The sequence below is a fragment of the Mya arenaria genome, chromosome 16 (assembly GCF_026914265.1).
Source record: "Mya arenaria isolate MELC-2E11 chromosome 16, ASM2691426v1".
NCBI classification, from domain to species: domain Eukaryota; kingdom Metazoa; phylum Mollusca; class Bivalvia; order Myida; family Myidae; genus Mya; species Mya arenaria.
This window is the reverse complement of record NC_069137.1, coordinates 9,446,332-9,467,225: the sequence shown is the minus strand read 5'-3', so window position 1 is coordinate 9,467,225 and position 20,894 is coordinate 9,446,332. Positions and strand designations below refer to the sequence as shown.

Sequence of the window (20,894 nt, the reverse complement as noted above, 5' to 3'; positions counted from 1 at the left end):
TACGAACTCCTTTTCATAATTAGTTTTGTAGAAGGTTGAAAGTAGTAGATATGATTTAATTAGCGTACAGTGTGAAGCATGCATACATTTTGTTTTTAATTATTTGCATCATTATCGTAACCAGTTTACTCAAATTATCGCGCCACAAGAAGATACAGTATAACTTCCGGTTCAAATTAAGAATTAAATATACACGTATAACCTGTTTTGTAAACTTCTGGCGCAAAAACTTATTAGATTGGTACGTTAACATCATTTGTATTGAGACGCCTGAAGAATCGTGGAGATTCTGATTGCAAAGAAAGTGTTACCAAGCGTGAGACCAACATGGGGAGTATACAGTGATGTGACGAAAATATCGTACAGATATGTTTGTTTTGTAGGAATGAATAAAAATAATAATTTATAGATAATTGCAAATATTTCTTACATCAAAGGGGTATTAACCAAATATGTACGGCCGCAAGTTGATGGAGAGGCATATTAACTCCATGTACGATATAAAGCAGCATGCATGAAGTTGTGAATCAGAAGTTAGATCGTTGTGGTAAGATCATTTAAAGTTTTGACTTTAAAACAGTTCAAGGAAATTGCAATTGGCAGAAGAGAGAAAGCTGAAAACACGTGAAAGAACATTTGGCAGATTGCAACAATAAATTCAAAGCCTAGCACTATATTCTACAAGATATATGCCATTTTGTTAACATTAACATGTACATATTAGTACAGTCTGCAAGTGATTTGCTTTGGTAAGCACGCCACTGTTCTCATCAAGATTTTATTTTTTATCTTAGAAGTGATGTTTGGTTCTTATGAATTGAATATCTAACCTAGCGTTGTTAAGTTGCTGAAAGGCAACCAAGACACAAACGAAGTCCACAATATTACAAAAAAAAACAACAGAATATTAACCAACAGTCTACAAGTTCATACATGATCCGATGATGACTCCACAGTGGCTGGAAAATGTCCGTAGTTATACATGAAGGTCATTATAGTCGATATGTTCACAGCTGATCTTTTCGTCATATCTCGTCATATGCCGAGGACAGCTTAAAACTCGTCACTGTACCAAGTGTCAGTCTGGGCGTTCTTCCGAAACGGTTTCTGTTTATGTTTGTGTTAGATTTCATCACGAACTACGTCATAAAACGACAGAAAATCATCCCCATGTCGGATATTCTTACCATGCACTTGTCTCATCTCAACCATGCACTTGTCTCATCTCAACCATGCACTTGTCTCATCTTAACTTGAAATAGTATAATAAAAATATATGTAGTTTTTTTATAAGTCACATGAAGAATGTTGATAATTATTGAATACAATCAGATGTCATCGTTCTTAATATAAACTAAAGATTCCCATAGCGGACTCAAACTGGCAGTGTATTTGTTTCACATATATAATTTATCAATTTTATCACATGCCCTAGCTGTTTTCGGTTAAACAGAACCATGACGTATCCTTAAGTTTAAAACATGATTGATATTAACTGCTCAATTTAAATAGGTCTGAGAACTAATCATTTCAAATGTTTATTATGGAAATGCTCATTTTGAATTGGTTTGATAAATAATCAGTATGCATGTTTGTAAACAACTTAATTGGAAAATATGGTACTATTCTAGCAAGTCTCTCATTTTGTTTTGATGATTTCTTTTTAAGAAAATGTAGTGCTTTTTCCATCTTAATAATATGTAGCAAACATAATATTATCTATTTTTTAATGAAATAAATCATTAAAAGTTTGGTACCTTCTGTGTTAGACAGGAAATGATGTCACGGAAATATTTCAAATTATGACGTAGCCGCGTAGGAATTTCAAACAAAGCACTTTATTTAAAAGTAAAGAGTTTAATGCTTTATCTTGGGACTGTTACTGGATATAACATCATAATATTTACTTAAATACAACGAGTCGATACATGTTTGTTTTAAATTTGTCCTTGTACTACCTTCAATATTGCATGCATCGCCAAAAAATTGAATTGCTATATTGAACTCGGCTTATCAACCGCGCAGGTGAAACAGGTAGGTATTATTTGCTATATTTGACCATTGACGTCATCAGTTTTATACACAATTTTCAAAAGTCGAAGGAATTCTTGTTTATCAATTACCGGAGCTTGTTCACATTATTTATTATATGACGACTCAAGATAGTTCCAATGTATCTAATACTTTGTGTATGTAGTACTTTTATGAAGCTAGGTATTGTAACCAAGTGAGTAGAATCACGCCTTTGAAACAACAGTGACGTTGCATTGTATGTTCAATACACATTTAACCATCAAATGGTCTATAAACGATTTTGTAATGATATTTTACCTGTTTTTACTCATCTACAAACCGATTCTGGTGTTACATAAGTTTTTACTCAAGCTTTGTAAAAATTGATACAAAAGTTATTGCGGTCCGGTGAAATTTAAAAAAGAAATATTTTAATGTGGTCCGGTGTAATTTAACAGAACAGTGTAAATTTGTAATTAATTGTAATTTAACGAAGGAGTCATGTATTGTGGTCCGGTGTTATTTAACAAATCAATATTTTAATGCTGCCCGGTTTAATTTAACATTACAGCCGTGTATTGTTGCCCAGTGTAATTTAACAAAACAGTCATGTATTGTGGCCCGGTGTAATTTAACAAAACAGTCATGTATTGTGGCCCGGTGTAATTTAACAAAACAGTCATGTATTGTGGCCCGGTGGAATTTAACAAAACAGTCATGTATTGTGGCCCAGTGTAATTTAACAAAACAGTCATGTATTGTGGCCCAGTGTTATTGAACAAAACAGTCATGTATTGTGGCCCGGTGTAATTTAATGAAACAGTCATATCAAGTGACCCTGTGTAAAAAATAATCGTTTCATTGCGTTTTCATAACGATATTGTTTTATGGAAAGAACTTAAATATGTGAGAACATTTGCGCTTTAATTTCTAAATTAATAATTATAATTTACTCAAAGGTATCAACACAAATAAGTAAACATTTAGAAGAGGTGTTTTACATCATGATGTAAACGACATCGACAATAGAATCAAGTTTGTTTTACTTATATCGAAAACTACATAACAAATCTGATTCGTTGGTTTTAAGATTATCATACACAACTACTGGGCTTGTCAAAATACTAAGTCTCTTTAGATGTACAATGGTGGTATTAATGCTTTCGAATGATCAATAGAACATGATTACTAGGAGTAAAAACTTACAAAGTTGGCTCTTCAGAGCCATTATTAACTTGTTAACAATAAGAAAATAAGTAAAACTTTAGTATACACTGACAATTATAAGGTCTTAACAATCGGATACAGACATTACCTGCAAGCGTATTATCAACTATTAAATTTATGTCGTCTATTAATTAAGAATGCTTCATCGGAAATTATATTGAGAAACGATTTTAAAACAACCATATTTCTTTCATGCTTTTCGATGAAATATGGGGTTTTATCAGTGAAATAACAACAGTGAAAATATCAAATTCATATTTTTACTGCAAAATAAGGAGTGAAAATATCAATTTTCAGGACTTTTTTTTTAAATCCATTTCAGTGACTTCCCCTTGACCAAAACAGTAAACTTTACTTTGAACCAGAAAATGTTGGCAAAAAATATTTAAATTTTAAAGAAATGTTACAATATATTAAAAAAGATATATTTTGAAATTTGATATCCAATGATTATCCACAATTGGTTTGCTAACGCATACGACCTTTTATCATTCAATGAATGGCTGCGTAGAAAGTTGGTTATGTAAAAATGTCCCGCAGATAATTTAAGTGTTTCCGCTTGTTGTTTTTTTGGAACATTGCGTGTACTTCATAAAATATGTGCACTCAAAACGAGCGAATAATAAACTATATAAAATCAGAGAACGTTTTCTCAATAAACCGGAAATAGAAAAATTACAGCTTCGTTGCGAGCTATAATTTTGCGTGAGGGGCGTCACACGGGTTGAGGTTTAAATTACAACCTTTCAAAATAGGGGGTAATTAAGAAAATAATTTCAAATACTATTAAACTTGGAAAATAAGCATAAAAGAAACAGAACATGTGTTTATTTCAGTTAAGATCGCATTAAATTGCACTATTGGTGACAGAAAAGCTATATTTAACAAAGAAAATATATCTTTCTATGACACTCGTGAAATTAAATACGATCTTACACTTACACCTCTATATCCCCCAATACCTAATCTGTTGAATCTTTGTTTTCTTAAACTTTGGAATACTGTACATAAAGTGCACTATTATTGTATAACATTATTAGGATAGATTGAATATTGTTTTGCTCATTCTGTATAAAATCATTAACATTATTAAGGTGGTATTGTATATTCAATTTGTTTTATCGTCATTTTTTTAAAGCTGCACACTCACGGATTGAACATTTTGACAGCTTTGTTTGTTTTGTTTTTTTTGGTATCTTGGAAAGAGACAATTTATGCGAACATTCTTGGAAACCAGTGAAATAAAACTGATGACAAAAACTCAGATCGCAGATTTTCATATTTAAAAATTGGTGTTTTATGCATTTTTCATAAGCCGTTAGAAACGCTTTTAGCTATAAAACATTAATTTCCGAACGGAAATATGTCAATAGTCTTGAACATTCTATTCAGGGTGTGTCTGGTCGGAAGAGGATAATATAGAAAGATAATAACGAATAAATAAGAACATACACAATGCAATCATTGTAGTGAAACATATTTTGGCTATTTTTATGAGAATCGTTAACCAGTAGGATATAAACGGATATATATGTAGTTTCTTCTTAAAAACCTCTCTCAAAATTATATGGTCTAGTTATAGTTTTGTTTCACTTAAAATTTAAATAAACAACAACAGGTTTTTGTTCTACTGACTATTTAAAAATCTTTTTAAATTCACAAGTGAAGGAAGTTTTTTTATATATATATATGTAGGAATCTCATTGTCAGACATAGTTTAGAACTGTTCTAAAGATCAGCGGAGTAGATATTATTGTCACTGAAAAAAACAAACCCAAATATTAAGTTTCTGCTCAGTTACCTTAGTTATTATACCCGTTTGCAACCAGATATATTTACACGATATGGAATGTTCAAGACAAGTCGGATGCGAGTGAAGGTTACTGCAATGATTTCTATACCCAGAATATGATATTTTCAAATTTACTTTAAGTTTAAGTTTAAAACCGACATGCGTCACATTGAAGTATATCTAGCGTGTATTTTTTATCTCGATTATCTTTAGGTGAGTATCAGTTTCCTGATGGTTATTTACACCGATGAAGACATAGATCTGGAATTTTTCCACGTCACCAGGTGTTCAGCCATCGGAGAAGAATGAAAGTCCTCACACTACCAAACTTACATGATGAGATGAGAGCCTCACAGATCCATGCGTCAGTCAACGTACACTCGTACACTCAGACAGAGTCTTTGACTACAAGAAGATGCTGGAAAGGCAAACGAGATCTCTCAGAAGCCATTTTATTTCACCATTTCTGTGCCATAACATTTCGTTAGGATGTTGGCGGACGTATGGTGATGCGGTAAAGAAACTGGCCTAAATTTTTGGACTAAAACATTTTAATCACATACAATATCACAGAATTATTATTATTAACAGTTTAATATGTCGTGTATTAGCAAATGCCACACAAAAGTTGGTGTAATGTCAAAATGCATTACAAAGAGGCAGTCAAGTGAGAAATTGCAAGCATCGGAAATATAATAGTCGAGGGGTTAGGCAGGCCGGCTTACCGAGAGTGCCTTTGTTGACGAATTACCAACACAGCATGGTATTTTTACCTTATTTTTTAAGCCATTGGCGGACAGGTGTAGTATAATCAAAAAGAAGTTTACACCAAATATATTTCAAATAGTATGAAATAAGATGCTTGGAAATAAAACAGATTACTACAATAATTTGAGCTATCAATGTAGGTAAACAAAGACTCAAACACACACATACTGGCTCAGGTCACAAATCCGAACACTTCTTGAGGTTTTTCACAATTATATTGGAGAGTTTATGTTGTAGTAAGTTAAAATTGCGTATGAAACATCTTTGGTTTATGTGACAACATCTGTCAAAGTACAGATTCATGATGTCATCAAATTTATGTCGAAAATCGTTCACTTTATGGACAGTAAATCACCCTTAAAATAATGCTATGGAGGGCACAAATAACGAACACTTGCAAAGCGAAAATACATGGTCATACAATTATAATTAATAAGTATGCTATATTAAATAAACACTTGCTGCAAAGTTATTTTTTGTTTCCGATGATTTTTAAAACATGCAATTCAAATGTAAAGCGTGATTTCTATTTATAAATATCTTGAATGTAGGTCAACATAACTGCAAAACCTAAAGATGCGCGTGCGCCCTCTCACGTCATTCCCCATGTGATACATTTTGATCTTTAAGCGTATAAACATTGAATGGCATTTTTATAAAAAAACTACTTAACATAACAAGATGAAATTTCGCAAGTGACCAAGGCAAGCCTCTGTATTGATCTAGATCATCGAATAATCCATCAAGGTAAACAAACGCGTGTTTTAGTCGGTGTTCGGGATTTGTGCCCTGTTCGGAAATGTACCGTCAACCAGTACATACTAGATGAGATTTGACTTAAATTGTGTTTAAAGCTTGTCATGTACTGTGTCTGTTGGTTGAATGATTTGGGAAGTTCAAGTGAAGTAATGGTAATTTGTGTATAAATATACTGTGTATTTTTGCAATCGAAAAGGTGATCATGTCTGCATTGAAAACTTTTTTCACATCTTTAAGCTCTTTTTACTGATATGTATACAAAGGTAATGCGTCTTAAAGCACAATGTATTAGATTAAATTGAAATATGATTGTATGAGTATGAATTCAGGAAACTGTTTGCTTAGACTTAATATTGTCATCAGATCATTGCCCCCCCCCCCCAATCTTATCAACAGTCATATCGCATTATTGCTGTTTCAAACTCTGCTCCTGTGCAGTAATGATATATTTGTTGCAATAAAGAGTTGTATTTATCAGTTTAAACATACCTTATTTGACTTTCCATGCACAACACTTAATATATTTGTAACATACGTATACTATAAATGTCAATTTATTGATCTTACGGTATTGTTTCATACGAGCAATGATACGATGACCTCTTTTTGCACTGTACTATATTTGAATCAGAAACATAGCAAAAAGTACCTCAACAATAAGTGAAGACTATAATGTTAATGGCTGTTGCCTCAACTGGGTTAAAATAACACGAGCTAGAACGGAATTCGGATTTCCCGCCTAATATCCTATAGATTAAATACGGTTGTAGTTGCAATTTAAGCAAACCGGATTAAAGTCAAAAGTCAAATGCTGCGGACAATATGATTGATGCGTTACGATCAACCTGGAGCAAATGCTTCTTTTTTGTATTTCTTTATATATGTACTGCGTTCATATCCCCGATAATGCATCAATCCCGCAATTGATTACTTTTATTTACACAAATAGTTTACTATTTCATTCAAAAATTGATAAAAAAATAATTCATTAAACTTAATCAAGGAAAGCCTTACAGTAGTTCTTTCTCGACCATTTTTTAAATAGAACGACCCGACCGTAACAGTTTATCAAATTACGTCACAATAAAACGAGAAGAGATCAACAACTTAAAATAACTTTTAAATTTAAAATTAAAACACTAATGAAAACAATTCATTTAACTTATCATAAATTAGCACTTTCTAAAATATTGACTTAAGTCCCTTGAGGCCTGCTTAAACAATCCAAACAAATTGAACAATTCTCAATTTTAATGTTTATTGATTTACAATGATTTGCGATCCGAACATATCCGATGATATTGCGTTCACCAGATGATAATTGCAATTGCCGAAAATCAGTTCATTTATTGAATGGAAGTTGAGGTGAAAATATTATTAAAATCAACTAGCCGGAAATGTCATATATTTAAATACACGATGTTTTATGTATGACCCAATAAAACATAAGAGTCAATTTAAATTGTTTATTTCGATAAAAATTAAATTCATGACATCGGTAAAATCATTTTGTAAACAATACCGTGAAAATAACAAACATTTTCTTCATGGCTTTCTTTCTATCGGTCAGTGTCAAGATAACAGTGGAATCATACAATCAAGGACACTTTCGGCATTTCACCCATACTTGTTCTGAGACAGTTATTTTTTAAATGTTCAAATGTTTTTCTGAATCTTAAATGAAACCATAAAGTTGAATTAACAATCATAAATGATTTAGAGTGTCAGTATAACATACACATATATCGTTCTATACTGTGTATGTGTTTGTGTGTGTATGTTTGTGCACCTGTGTCGTTCTACACTGCGTCTGTGTTTGTGTGTGTATGTTTGTGCACCTGTATAGGTTCTACTACTGTGTCCTGATGATTTGTGTGTGTATGTTTGTGCACCTGTGTGGTTCTATACTGTGTCTGTGTTTGTGTGTGTATGTTTGTGCACCTGTGTCGTTCTACACTGTGTCTGTGTTTGTGTGTGTATGTTTGTGCACCTGTGTGGTTCTATACTGTGTCTGTGTTTGTGTGTGTATGTTTGTGCACCTGTGTGGTTCTACACTGTGTCTGTGTTTGTGTGTGTGTATGTTTGTGCACCTGTGTAGGTTCTATAGCTGTGTCTGTGTTTGTGTGTGTGTATGTTTGTGCACCTGTATAGTTCTATACTGTGTCTGTGTTTGTAGTGTATGTTTGTGCACCTGTAGTAGGTTCTACACTGTGTCTGTGTTTGTGTGTGTGTGTTTGTGCACCTGTATAGTTCTACACTGTGTCTGTGTTTGTGTGTGCATGATTGTGCACCTGTGTGGTTCTACACTGTGTCTGTGTCTGTGTGTGTATGTTTGTGCACCTGTATAGTTCTACACTGTGTCTGTGTGTGTATGTGCATGTTTGTGCACCTGTGTGGTTCAACACTGTGTCTGTGTTTGTGTGTGTATGTTTGTGTACCTGTATAGTTATACACCTTGTCTGTGTTTGTGTGTTTATGTTTGTGCACCTGTGTGTTTCTTTGCAATGCATTACGAAAGTCAATATGACGATGTTTTCCTTGTAATCAGTTACCTTAACTTAAACAAATGGCAAATTCAAAAGGCTTGTTCTTTTAGTATTGTTCCAATCAGTTTCTATTGGTGAAAAACCAGGGGTGTAAGGTGTGTTTTTAAAAGATGCAATTTCAAGATCGAGTTATAACAAGAGAATGCAGAAGAATTTGCTGTTTATGTTAAGAAAAACTCCACCTCGTCATAGCTTTGGTTGCATAATGGATAAATTGATGTATCGTTAACTACAATATATATACTAATCATTATATGAACAGTTAAAACATCAAAAATGTGTCAAGCAGCTCGTTTTATGTGGTTCAACTGAGTTAAATAGCAGGACCCTTCAATGAAAACACTACCATAGGGGTCGATATCTATCAGGAATGATTGAAACTCCCAAACACCAACTCATGTCATATAACCCTGAACTTTAACGCAACAGGTCAAATTTAATCAGCAAACACTTGCCTTGAAATTCAGACTTCTGAGCTTGTCCCTGTATTTTTAATATCATATTGACCAGCTCAAATCCATTCACGAAAGAGACACACACCTGACGATATTAGAGAAAGGTTTTTTCTTTTACACTATTTCATCGGATGAATAATAAATTTTGGTTAAGAATTCGAATTTACATTTGTTCTTTATCAGAATATACATTTAGTAACATGTCTGTTTTAGATGCATCGGCACCCTCCCTCCCCACAACAGAACAAAAAATAATAATAACAGGATCATTAGGACCGACATTTTTAAATAAAGTTGTGTCTAATTATCATTGCCACAATTTCAACAGGTGTCGTCATATTTTATTTGGATACTTTTTAATTATATATAAAAGCCCTTCAACTTTTTTCTCTATTCTATCCTAATTCAGTTTTGTGTTTATTTCATGTGTCTAATTTTCTTGTAATGTAACCCTTGTAAATTATTTGTTTTATGCTCAATTGTGTACAATTGTATTTGTAATATCCAACTAAATGTTGTTTAAATTTAACCGGAGTCGTTTGATATGAATACACATTAACTACAGCGCCCCAGAAAACCAGTGCATTAAATGGCTAAATGTCAGAAGAAATTGCAATAACATTATATGGTTCAGGTGATAAGAAAGAGGTAGGTCGTACACTTGCACACACATTGTTTTGTTACGCCTAATTATTATTCAGGCTGTCTCGGAGAGGGGCAGTTAGGTCGATACATCATTTATCAAAAACATTTTTTTAACTGATGTGAAACAAACAAAAAGGAAAAAAGCATATGTTCAAGCAGAATATGTGCTAATGTATATACTTTTGCAATACATTTGACAGTTCTGATGAAATTCACTTCACCTTTATAGATATCGATCTTTGTACATTTCTATATTTCCTTTTTAGGTTAGGAATCCTGTCATACAATTGATGTCTGATATATTATGGACGCTATATATATTTTATACAGAAAAAATGTCTAAAGCTGTTTCTACAATTGTAAAAAAATCATACTCAAAACATATACATTATTTGCATTGTATATGTTTCGCCAGACAGTTCACCTATATATGATAAATATATTGAGTACAATTGCATCGTATTGCTAGAAAATAGGATATAATTAATTACGAAAATCAATTTGAAGATTAATACATTTTTATTGGGCGACTTAAACGCAATAACTAAAGATTTGCGGGACTACATTTCTGCAGATAGCTTAAATAATGTGTATGGATATCATGTAGATTACGTTGAAGATACGTTTGAAAAACCGCGTAATAATTAAGATGTTGGTCGAGTAATTGAGGTCACTAATTGATCTATGTTGTATTCACGATGACCATTTGTTAAATGGTAGGTACCATAATGACATATCAGAGGATATAGCATGTTAAGAAAATGAGGGACAGAAAATTGTAGACTATCATATTGTTGCCGCAGAACTGCTTCCGTATATTTCATACCTTAGCGTCATGAATCGAGACGAATCGGACCACTTTCCCATCGTTTTTCACATAAGGTACCGTGATGCACGAAGCGATGTCATATACCGAGCTCAGATCAATAACGCCCAACAAACAAATATAACAAACGATATTTATAAATGGAGACAAACTATGTTGACTAAGTTTATTTTAACTTATTTGGCATAAATCTTGAATTAACCTCGAACGCATTCAAACTGCTATTGACAAAACGTTAACGAGGCGGTCGATCTTAATTTACATGTATATAAATCGTTTGCATATACTATGCGCTCAAATAAAGAATTTAAGTCTTCTATACAATTCAGCCCGTTTGGTTGGATAACGGATGCGATGAATTGAAAGCATTCACTATTACGGCGCTTTAGATACACAGATAAGGAACAGTATTTTGCTACATATAAAGCAGTGCGTAACAGGTTTAAGCAATTGTGCAGATCTAAACAGATAATGCATCAAATTGACCGTAAAAATGTCCTGTTCCGAGCTAGCAATACTCCAAAACAGTTTTGGCTATTATTGTTAGTCTAACGTACGCCAAACTAAATCAGTTCCTTGTAATATGAAGAATGAAGAGTGGTTTAGGTATTTTAACGATATATTACTTCAAGATAGTAAGTGTAATCTAAACACGGATGATATACACAATTATGATAAAGATTCAGTATTGATTTGTTCTACTACTAACGAAAAGTGTATCGGAGTATCAGTAAACTTAAAACGGACAAGGCATGTGACGCTTACAGAATAGGGGCAGAGTTTTATAAACAAACGTGTGACCAAATAGCAGCCATATAATTGATACTTGTCAATTAAGTTTTAGATACAGGGTCATTTCCAGATGCTTGTTGCCAAATCATTTAAGTTCCTAATTTTAAGCCAGGCTCGAGAAATGATCCATCTAATCAAAGAGGCAATAATAAATGATCGACTTACAGGTTGGGCGCAGGTGTTCGGCTTGATTGACGAGGCGCAAGCGTGTTTTCGTGCGGGTTAATCTACGATAGATAATAGTTTCTGTTTGAAATCAATTAAAACGAAATAAACATAAAAACGTCGTGGTAGATTTTACGTATTGCTTGTCGACTTTAAAAAGGCGTTTGATTCGTTAGTTTACCAAAAACTGTTTACTAGTTTGATAGGTTAAGGTATTCTAGGCAAAGTATTAAACGTTCTTGTATCAATGTATGTAAATATAACCGCGCGCTACAGTCGAAAAGTGTAATTTATCAAAAGCCTTAATTTGCAACATAGGCACCAGGCAAGGAGATTTGAGCTCACCGATAACTTTAAGTCTATATATAACGACCTCTGTTTTTTTAAGGGAATATATTTTATAATGGATTTTCATAACAATTGATAGTCCAGGCATTATAACTATTCGCAGACGACGTTGCAAATTGCTCAAAAACCTTGAATAATTTACGATTGTAACTAAACCGTATAACGTAAAGTTGTGATAACGCAGACATAATTGTTTACTTAGAGAAAACAAAAATAATTGTATTTCGCAATTGCGACCTGTTTAGATATTATGAAACTTGGTTATTCAAAGGTCAGAATGTGAAGGCAAACATTTTGCATAAATGTATGGGTCTACTTTTTACCCCGCAATTTTCTTGGTCAGACAACAGGTCGCAATTGCGAAATACAATTATTTTTGTTTTCTCTAAGTAAACAATTATGTCTGCGTTATCACAACTTTACGTTATACGGTTTAGTTACAATCGTAAATTATTCAAGGTTTTTGAGCAATTTGCAACGTCGTCTGCGAATAGTTATAATGCCTGGACTATCAATTGTTATGACAAGTTAACATTGCATGCCAGTAAAGCAGTTTTTGCTATCAAATCGTTTGAAATACCATTTGGATGCTTTAATGAAAAAAAAGTTAAATGTTTGACTTTATGGCGGTCCCTATTTTGACATATGGAGCGGAGATCTGGGGCTGTAGCTATGTCGCTAAAATCGAGCGAGCTCAAAGACAAGTTAACATTGCAAGCCAGAAAAGCAGTTTTTGCTATCAAATCTTTTGAAATACCATTTGGATGCTTTAATAAAAAAATGTTAAATGTTTGACTCTATGGTGGTCCCTATTTTGACACATGGAGCGGAGATCTGGGGCTGTACCTATGCCGCTGAAATCGAGCGAGCTCAAAATTCGTTCTGTTAAAACTTTCTCGGTCTAAATATTAGCGCTTATAATTATATGGCGCTAGGTGAATGTGGTCGAGTTCTACTTGGCGTGCTTTGTTATTCAAAATGTATTAACTACTGCATATGCATTTGCCCGAAACGACATGTTGAATCGTCAAGACGATATTGGAAGAATAAATTCGGTAACAAAAGTAGGAGAACTATTATTTCAGTTTGTATTTGGTTACGTATGGTTATGGCAAGACGTAAGCGGCATAACTATTTTCAACGTGCAATTTAAACTTCGCTTAATCGACTGTATGACTCAGGGGTTGCACAACATCGTTAATACATCTTAAAGATGCGATCTCTATAAACACGTTAAATCCTTACTCAATCCGGAAAAAATATATTTCCATAAATTTGCTCGAGCGATATAGGTGTTTAAGTCCTCCGTTAAAAATCGAAGTTGGCCGGCATCTTAACATTGAAAGAACTCATTATGACAGAATATGTGCGTTCTGCTAAATCAACGAGAACAGGCTATTGTTAGAAGATAAATTTCATGCATTTTTCATATGCCCAAGGTTCTCTACTGTCAGAAATTTTATATAGCTGGTACACGAATCGTTCTGACCTACATGCATTTTACAGACTCCTGCAGAAAATAGTATTGTTATAAGACAAGCGGCAATACTTATTTGTTGCTTGTTAAAAGGGCGGATTAATTTTAAAATGTGTATGCAATTTATATTAAGCAATGTCACCACTATATTGTAATAAATGGAGGCCAGGCCAAAATGTTAAGACTAAAGTTGAGTTGAGTGTATATGATATCATATACAAACAAATTGAGATTAATAAACTTAAATTATTCATCTAAGATTAAGTTCCAATAGAGAATTTCGCTCATTTGGAGATTTGTTTTCAAAAATGAGTGATTATTTTTTAATTATTATTTTTTAATTGTTGTTTTCTAATCTAACTTAAACAATATATACATTTGTTCAAAATGAAAAATTCCGCATTTGAGTCCGCATAATCCTATTTGTGAATAATTCAATTGATGGCCAACGGGAAAAATTTATTTGAATTATTATTTTCATACTTCTTACCTCTTTTTGTACATGCTGAAAATATTGACTATATACAATGCAAACTTACCTTGTGCCATTTTGGAAGTTTGTGTCTCAAACAAAAAATCAGTTTGCAAATAAACCGAATTTGCAACCTTCAACCAAATGTTGTATTTCAGTGCCTATTTTAATCCGTATTCATGTTCAGCAATCATGTGCAATACAATATCTTTGAATTGCAAATAATTGTAACAATTTCGGTCCGATCTTTGTTATAACATCACAGTTAATTATCACATACTACTGTCAAAGGATGAAGCTAAAGTTGGGTGTCAGTGAATCCGATTAAATGGTAATAACAGTTCAGAAGGAAGAAGAACAACAATATACTGGTAAAAAATCTTCTAAAATAACAATTTTGTAGTTGTTCGGCACACACGCACACGCGAACGCACACGCACACACGCAAACGTACACACGCAAACGCACACGCACGCGCACACATACACACACACACTGACACACGCATACCCACACAGGGAGCTCGTATGCCAATACAGGGCTTTATCCCATCAGTACTTTTCAGGTTCAATCCGTAAAAAAATGGACATATTCCTACCAGGACTCGTAATTATTTCAGTTCTTAAAGGGCACTCCATCACGCGGACTCGAATATATGAATATATTATTATAGATATATATAAGAAATAAAACACGCCATTGAGGGTCATATGACATTATAAGGACCGGCCAGACAGCCACAAAAAGTGAAAATGGATCGAGGCGTTAGGCGAGGTGGTGTGTAAATATTTCTTATATTATTCCGAACATGTTTTATTAAAATATCTTTTAATCCCTTAAGATGTGTTTTTTAAACAAAGCTGATCATGGCCACATGCTACAATTGTGAAAAAGCAAGCCGCTCTTACCAGTGGTATGACGTCAGCGGTCCATATAACATTTCTGGCGAGGTCTGGCCCGCCAAAAAATATGATAAGGATGACGTCATAAAACTGGATTTTAATCAAAATACAGTGATATACGGACCGATCGACTTTATACATAAAAAGAAGGGACTCATTTATGTAAGGTATAATATAAGTAGATAAATCATCCATAAACGACACACTAAATAAGGACTCATCTTAATTGACATATAATATTCAGATTATTGGACTTGTCCCTGTATTTTTCATTGTGAAAAAAGTATGTGCATTCATTTTGTTTATCACTTTAATTCAAATTATATTCAATTCAAAATTGTTTTGCCATTTAAGTGTATATTGCCATCTGCAAATAATTTCTATTTAGCTTTTGTTTGGAATAGTTTACAACATATATCTGTTCCAACAAACCTATACTTTAGTAAGTATGCTAATAACGGTTATATCCAAAAGTCTATTAGCATACTGGCCATCTGTAGTATGCTCTTTAAATATAGATTACACGCGTGTTATTTCAGTATAAATGCTTTAGATGTATTGATGTTTGCGGCATTTTGACAAAATCTCAAAACCAAATGGAAAAGGTAGGTCAGAAAATATGTGCACATGTTCATTCCATCTATTATAAATGAACAAAAAATATCTTTAAAAAATATAATGCATTTATTTCTGTGCATTGTAATTAAAGACATCTAATTTACACCATGTATTGAAAAAAAACCCACATATTGTGCAATTATCTAAACTGTCAGTGAAAAACAATCGTTACTACTCGGCAACCTCAGGCAAGATTCGGAAGACCGACCGATGTGTTTCGATTGGCTAGCAACATATTTACCCCCACTTGGAATAATATATTTGCCAGAAAAGATAAACAATTGGTTAGAAAGCATCGTTTGAAAACAGGTTACTATAAACTATGAAAATGAAATTAAACAATTTAGTTTTTTTGTAGAAATACATACAATTGCATATATCTCATTAATGTTTTGTGTCTTTGGGTGTCGATTAAGACTTGATATAAATAAAGTGTATGTTCAAGGCACACGCATTTGATGCCCCTAAGCTAATCATTTAAACAAATAAAACCATCTGATTAGTATATCATATTGGTTAAAGTTTATCTTATGGGACGACTATGCTGAACAAAACAGTTACCTGGCATGTTCCATGCGTTGATAACGTTGACATCAACTGGGGTGCTTGCTGTAGTTCATTAAATGCTACTCTTAGCCTGTGTAGTCTAAACACTGGTAGATTCACCACATCTGAGTAAGATATTCCGTTCAATCCAACTTCGGTAAGATGATTCAAGGTTTCCAAGGCGTCGTAAATCAAGAATTCCTTTTTGTTCTGAACCTCTATGTGGCCGTCTTCTCAAAACCATACACTTAAATAACTTTTGAATTCCTTTTCGTTCTGAATCTTTATGCAGCCAGTGGATGTCCGTCAGATTTGACAAAACAAGTTTTTTCAACGTTTGCAAGCACTCAATATCATTGTTGTAGAATGTTGATGTGAGGTTCGGAGCTAGTTGGGGAGTTTCAAACGTTATACTGCATTCTACTAAATGACTCAAATTCAAACCAATGATATCTTTAACGCTTTTCGTCCAAAGACGTAAATACTTCAAACTCTTCAAATTCTTTAAATCAAGAACGTTGTCGGTACCTTTGTACTCAGTAAGAATTTCATTGATTTCCAATGACACTAGGCGTGATTGATTTGTCTTCACATTTAAAACAGTAGCTGCGTTCGTGTCATAGATGTGTTTCAGGCACAAATTCCTCCCCGAGTAGTCGCTCCTGTCTAGCTCTTTTTGACCTTGTAGGATCGTATCCTGCAGCATCCTCGCTTCAAAAAAAGGATAACCATATCTATCACAAAAGTCCGTGAACAGCTCGTTCATTTCTTTTGAAAGTTCTTCAGCAGCTTTTGTATCAATACTGCAAAGGAAAATTAAAATCTGAGACAAACTAATTCCGCTTTCTCTTCTGTTATTTTTGTATGTGTGTTTGATATGCGAACAACACTTTGCAATGTCTTTTGATATACACAGCGCCGCTAGGTACTCTTGAACAGTTTTGTGCAAGAAGTAATATTGCGGGGAATCACCTGGAACATTGGTGCAGGATATGATGCCAGATTCAAGAGATGCAGTTTTTTGACTCTCAAAGTTCACATTCTCCTCCGCATCGATTTCAAATACAATTGTTTGATTTTCATCTTCAGCAAATAACTTTGCAAATGCTATTTTGCTCAGGGTGGGTATAATTTCCTTGTATTTGGATCTAGGAGATGAGTTGCTCTTGTCGCACGATTCAGAGCATCGTTCCTTGTCGCACGATTCAGAGCATCGTTCCTTTAGCAACGTTTCATATAGATCAGAAAGTTTCATATCTGTCAAAAGCCTTCTCTTGTATGAAAGCCAAACAATGTGAGCTAACACGATGGGGCATTCACTGAAATGCCATAAATTGTTTTCTTGTATTTCCTTAATGCAAAGTTCGTGATTTAGTAGTGTTCTTGTGCCTTCTGGATTATGGGACATCCCTGTACTGGGTAAATCATTCAAACGAGATAATATGTTCTCGACGAGCTTTTCTGGGTTCGAAACTCCATTCACCATCACGTGTTTGCCAATCTTTGAGAGGCCTATTTTCAGCTCAGCCAGTTTGTATGGCCTTGTGGTGATGAGTAAGGTGCAGTTTTCCCAACTTGTTTGAACATGAGGAATTCTTTCACCCGAATGGCATCTTTCAGGGTGCTGCCATTCGTCTAGACCATCAAGGACAAGCAGACAGGTGTTGGATTTTAAGATTTCTCCAAGCAATTCTTCTCCGCTAGTTTTGTCTATGCCGATCCTCCCTATGATGAATTTTAATATCATTTTCTTTATGCAACATTCTTTCTTTGCCTCACGGAGAATTATGTAAAACACAAATTCAAATTGACTTGATAGTTCGTTCACTTTAGTGTGTGTCCGAGTATAGATTGTCCGTCCTTCTCGTTTAGTTTCACACCAATCATGAACAATCTTCTTACAAAGGGAAGACTTTCCCGACCCAGGCTCGCCTTCAACAAATACTGTTTTAGCCAATGTGCCCTCCTTGATTTGAAAAATGTCATTCAATTCAGCTATATCGTCCCCTTCGTCTTTGCCATTTTCTTTTAGAGTAAGTTTAGGACATTCATATATTTTCTCAAGTGCCTCATCGATATCAAGCCGAATGGACAATGTGCTTGCAGTGTTGTCGTATAGTTTAAATAGCTCCTTTTTCAAATCTGGAAATAATATTATTTACTATACCGCAGTCATTCTAAATATCAAATGATATATACAAAGATACAAAGGAATAAATGCCGTATACGAAAACAATTGGACTTTTTTGTTTCAAAAGTTGACATTTGTTATTTAAACGTTGTTATATAAGCATACTCTGTGTATTATAGTATCCATACTTTTGTTCTTAATAGTTTGCACCAATGGCTCAGCAAGTTATATTAAGCATGGATATTTGCGCAAAATGAATATTTTCTTTTCCTATATGCCAAATGTCTGATTTGAAGTCAGTTAAAATTTGTTTTGTAAACGTCTGGAACATATATTAATATGAACTGCGACAAACAGGAATGAGTCTTATAGTTATGTTTGAATTATTAGTTTATTTTGGTATCATATCAAATGTTACATCACAAACTTGGGACCAAAGTTGAATTGTCAATAGCAAGACCATTGTGAAAAAAGTATTCTTAAAAAATATTTACAAAAAGCCCCATGACCTTAACTTCGCATCAAAGACTATGAACCACAGATATGTTGTCAGTAGCAAAACACTATGACGTCATATAGTTTTCATAACCCATATTTTCTACAGACCAATGATTTGAAATATGCATCAAAATAGGGAACCACAGTTATATTTTCAGTAGCAATGCACTACAATGTCAGATAGTTTTCATAGCCCACATTTCCTACAAACCCATGCCCTTGTATTACGTTTCTTAAATGGGAACTTTATTCTTATTGTCAATAGCAAGACACTATGACGTCAAATAATTTTCTTAAGTTATAGTCACTATATGACACATTTTGCTTGTCGCGGTTCAAGATAATAGTCGATTCATAGAAATGAGCAAAGTCATAGCTAATATTCCTTGACCCTTTCCTAGCCATGTCGCAATATCATTTTAGTATAACTACTCAAAATTAAGGTTACTTTGCAATGGGCTGATGTCTAATGAATCTTCCAATGCTTTCAGCCATCCAGGGTCCACCAGTCTAAACGTAAGAATGTGGTCATGATCTCCATCTGTGTTTGAAAGTTGTGACGGTTCTATCGACGAATTGTAAGGGTGGTTGTTGAAATACTTGTGCATGTCATAATCTCTTATTAAAGGTGTATTTTTGACAACACTTACATTCCCATGGATTTGTCAATACTTTGACAATGTCATTTACAAACTGGCTACCTGTTGGTCCACAAATAGCTTTTTGTTTGCTTGTTACGGCATTAAACTGTAATACCGCTTTTTTGCCCAGATTAAGCATCTTTGGGTGACAACAATCTAGAAATACAATTACTTTCGTCACATGTTTAAGACAATTGAATTTCTGTTCAAGCTCACTGTCTTTCAGCGTATTGGCGTCTAATTGAAATCCTTCATCCCCATGATGACCCGAATAAACTAATACGATGGTGGTGATCTCTGGAGTAATCAATCTTGCTGAACGCTTTCTCCAATTGTTCACCGTACGTTGTAGAAGATTTTTTCACTGTGACTACATTGTCCCTGGAAAAGAAATATGTGCGTCAAAGGATTCAAAAGTTGGATTATATATGAAATTAATTTTGAATAAAATACTGAATTATGCAAGAAGTAACTCAATCGTATCACTGTACCCTGTTGCGACCACTCTTAACGTGTCTTTACTAACTACAGTTATTCTTTCCTGCACGTGAATCATCTAACCTTCACGTCACAGAACAAACAAGAAATGTTTGTCAAACATTATGCCCCCCCCCCGAGCGCCATATTGACAGAAGTATATGGGAGTCATCAGCTGGTCACCAAACATCTAAATGTCAAGTTTGAGGGCCATGGGTGCAGACATTGACAAGTTATCACACATACAAGTTTTTTCATTCAAGGTCACTGTTACCCTGACCTTTGACCCAATGACCCATACAATCATACGGCGTCATCTACAGGTCAGACACAACTCCAAGTCAGGTTCGAGGGCCATGGGTGCAGGCATTGTCGAGTTATTACTCGAAACATTTTCGCATTCACGGTCACTGTGAACTTGACCTTTGTCCCAATGACTCTTAAAATTAATACGAGTCATTTTCTGGTCAGGCCCGACTTTTATGTCAAGTTTGATGATCATAGGTTCAGTCATTGTTGAGATATCACTGGGAGAAGATTTGTTAACCTTTTTGCGTTAAAGGTTACTGTGACCTTGACCTTGGCCCGATAGCCCCAATGTTAAGAGGGGTCATCCTGGTCAAGCACAACCTTCACCTCCAAGTTTGATGACCATAGGTCCAGGAATTGTCGAGTTTGCTTTCAATATCACTGTGACCTTGACCTTTGACCCTCTAAAATCAAAAGGGGTCATCTACTGAGCAGTCCCAACCTCCAAGTCAAGTTTGAGGGCCATGGGTGCAGGCAATTTTTAGTT

General features: G+C 34.2%; 2 protein-coding genes across 2 annotated transcripts in view; both read right to left on the bottom strand.

The window, feature by feature from the left end:
- Positions 1-16,451: 16,451 nt before the first annotated feature.
- LOC128222426 (uncharacterized) lies at positions 16,452-19,520 on the bottom strand. The gene is made up of 2 exons (XM_052931415.1): positions 19,429-19,520; positions 16,452-18,493 (listed from the first exon to the last, which is right to left on the bottom strand). The coding sequence occupies exon 2, from the start codon at positions 18,096-18,098 to the stop codon at positions 16,452-16,454; it is 1,647 nt and encodes a 548-aa protein (XP_052787375.1). The 5' UTR covers positions 18,099-18,493; positions 19,429-19,520.
- A 130-nt stretch (positions 19,521-19,650) lies between these two features.
- LOC128222546 (uncharacterized) overlaps positions 19,651-20,894 on the bottom strand; it is a 53,729-nt gene continuing 52,485 nt past the window's right edge. The window contains exon 12 of the mRNA XM_052931607.1: positions 19,651-20,002. Within this exon, the coding sequence (XP_052787567.1) occupies positions 19,873-20,002 (130 nt within the window). The 3' untranslated portion in view covers positions 19,651-19,872. The remainder of the gene's footprint in view (positions 20,003-20,894) is intronic.

Bases quoted from the DNA above. Each gene is read 5' to 3' on its own strand.
- LOC128222426 (XM_052931415.1), bottom strand. From the start codon at position 18,098: ATGATATTAAAATTCATCATAGGGAGGATCGGCATAGACAAAACTAGC.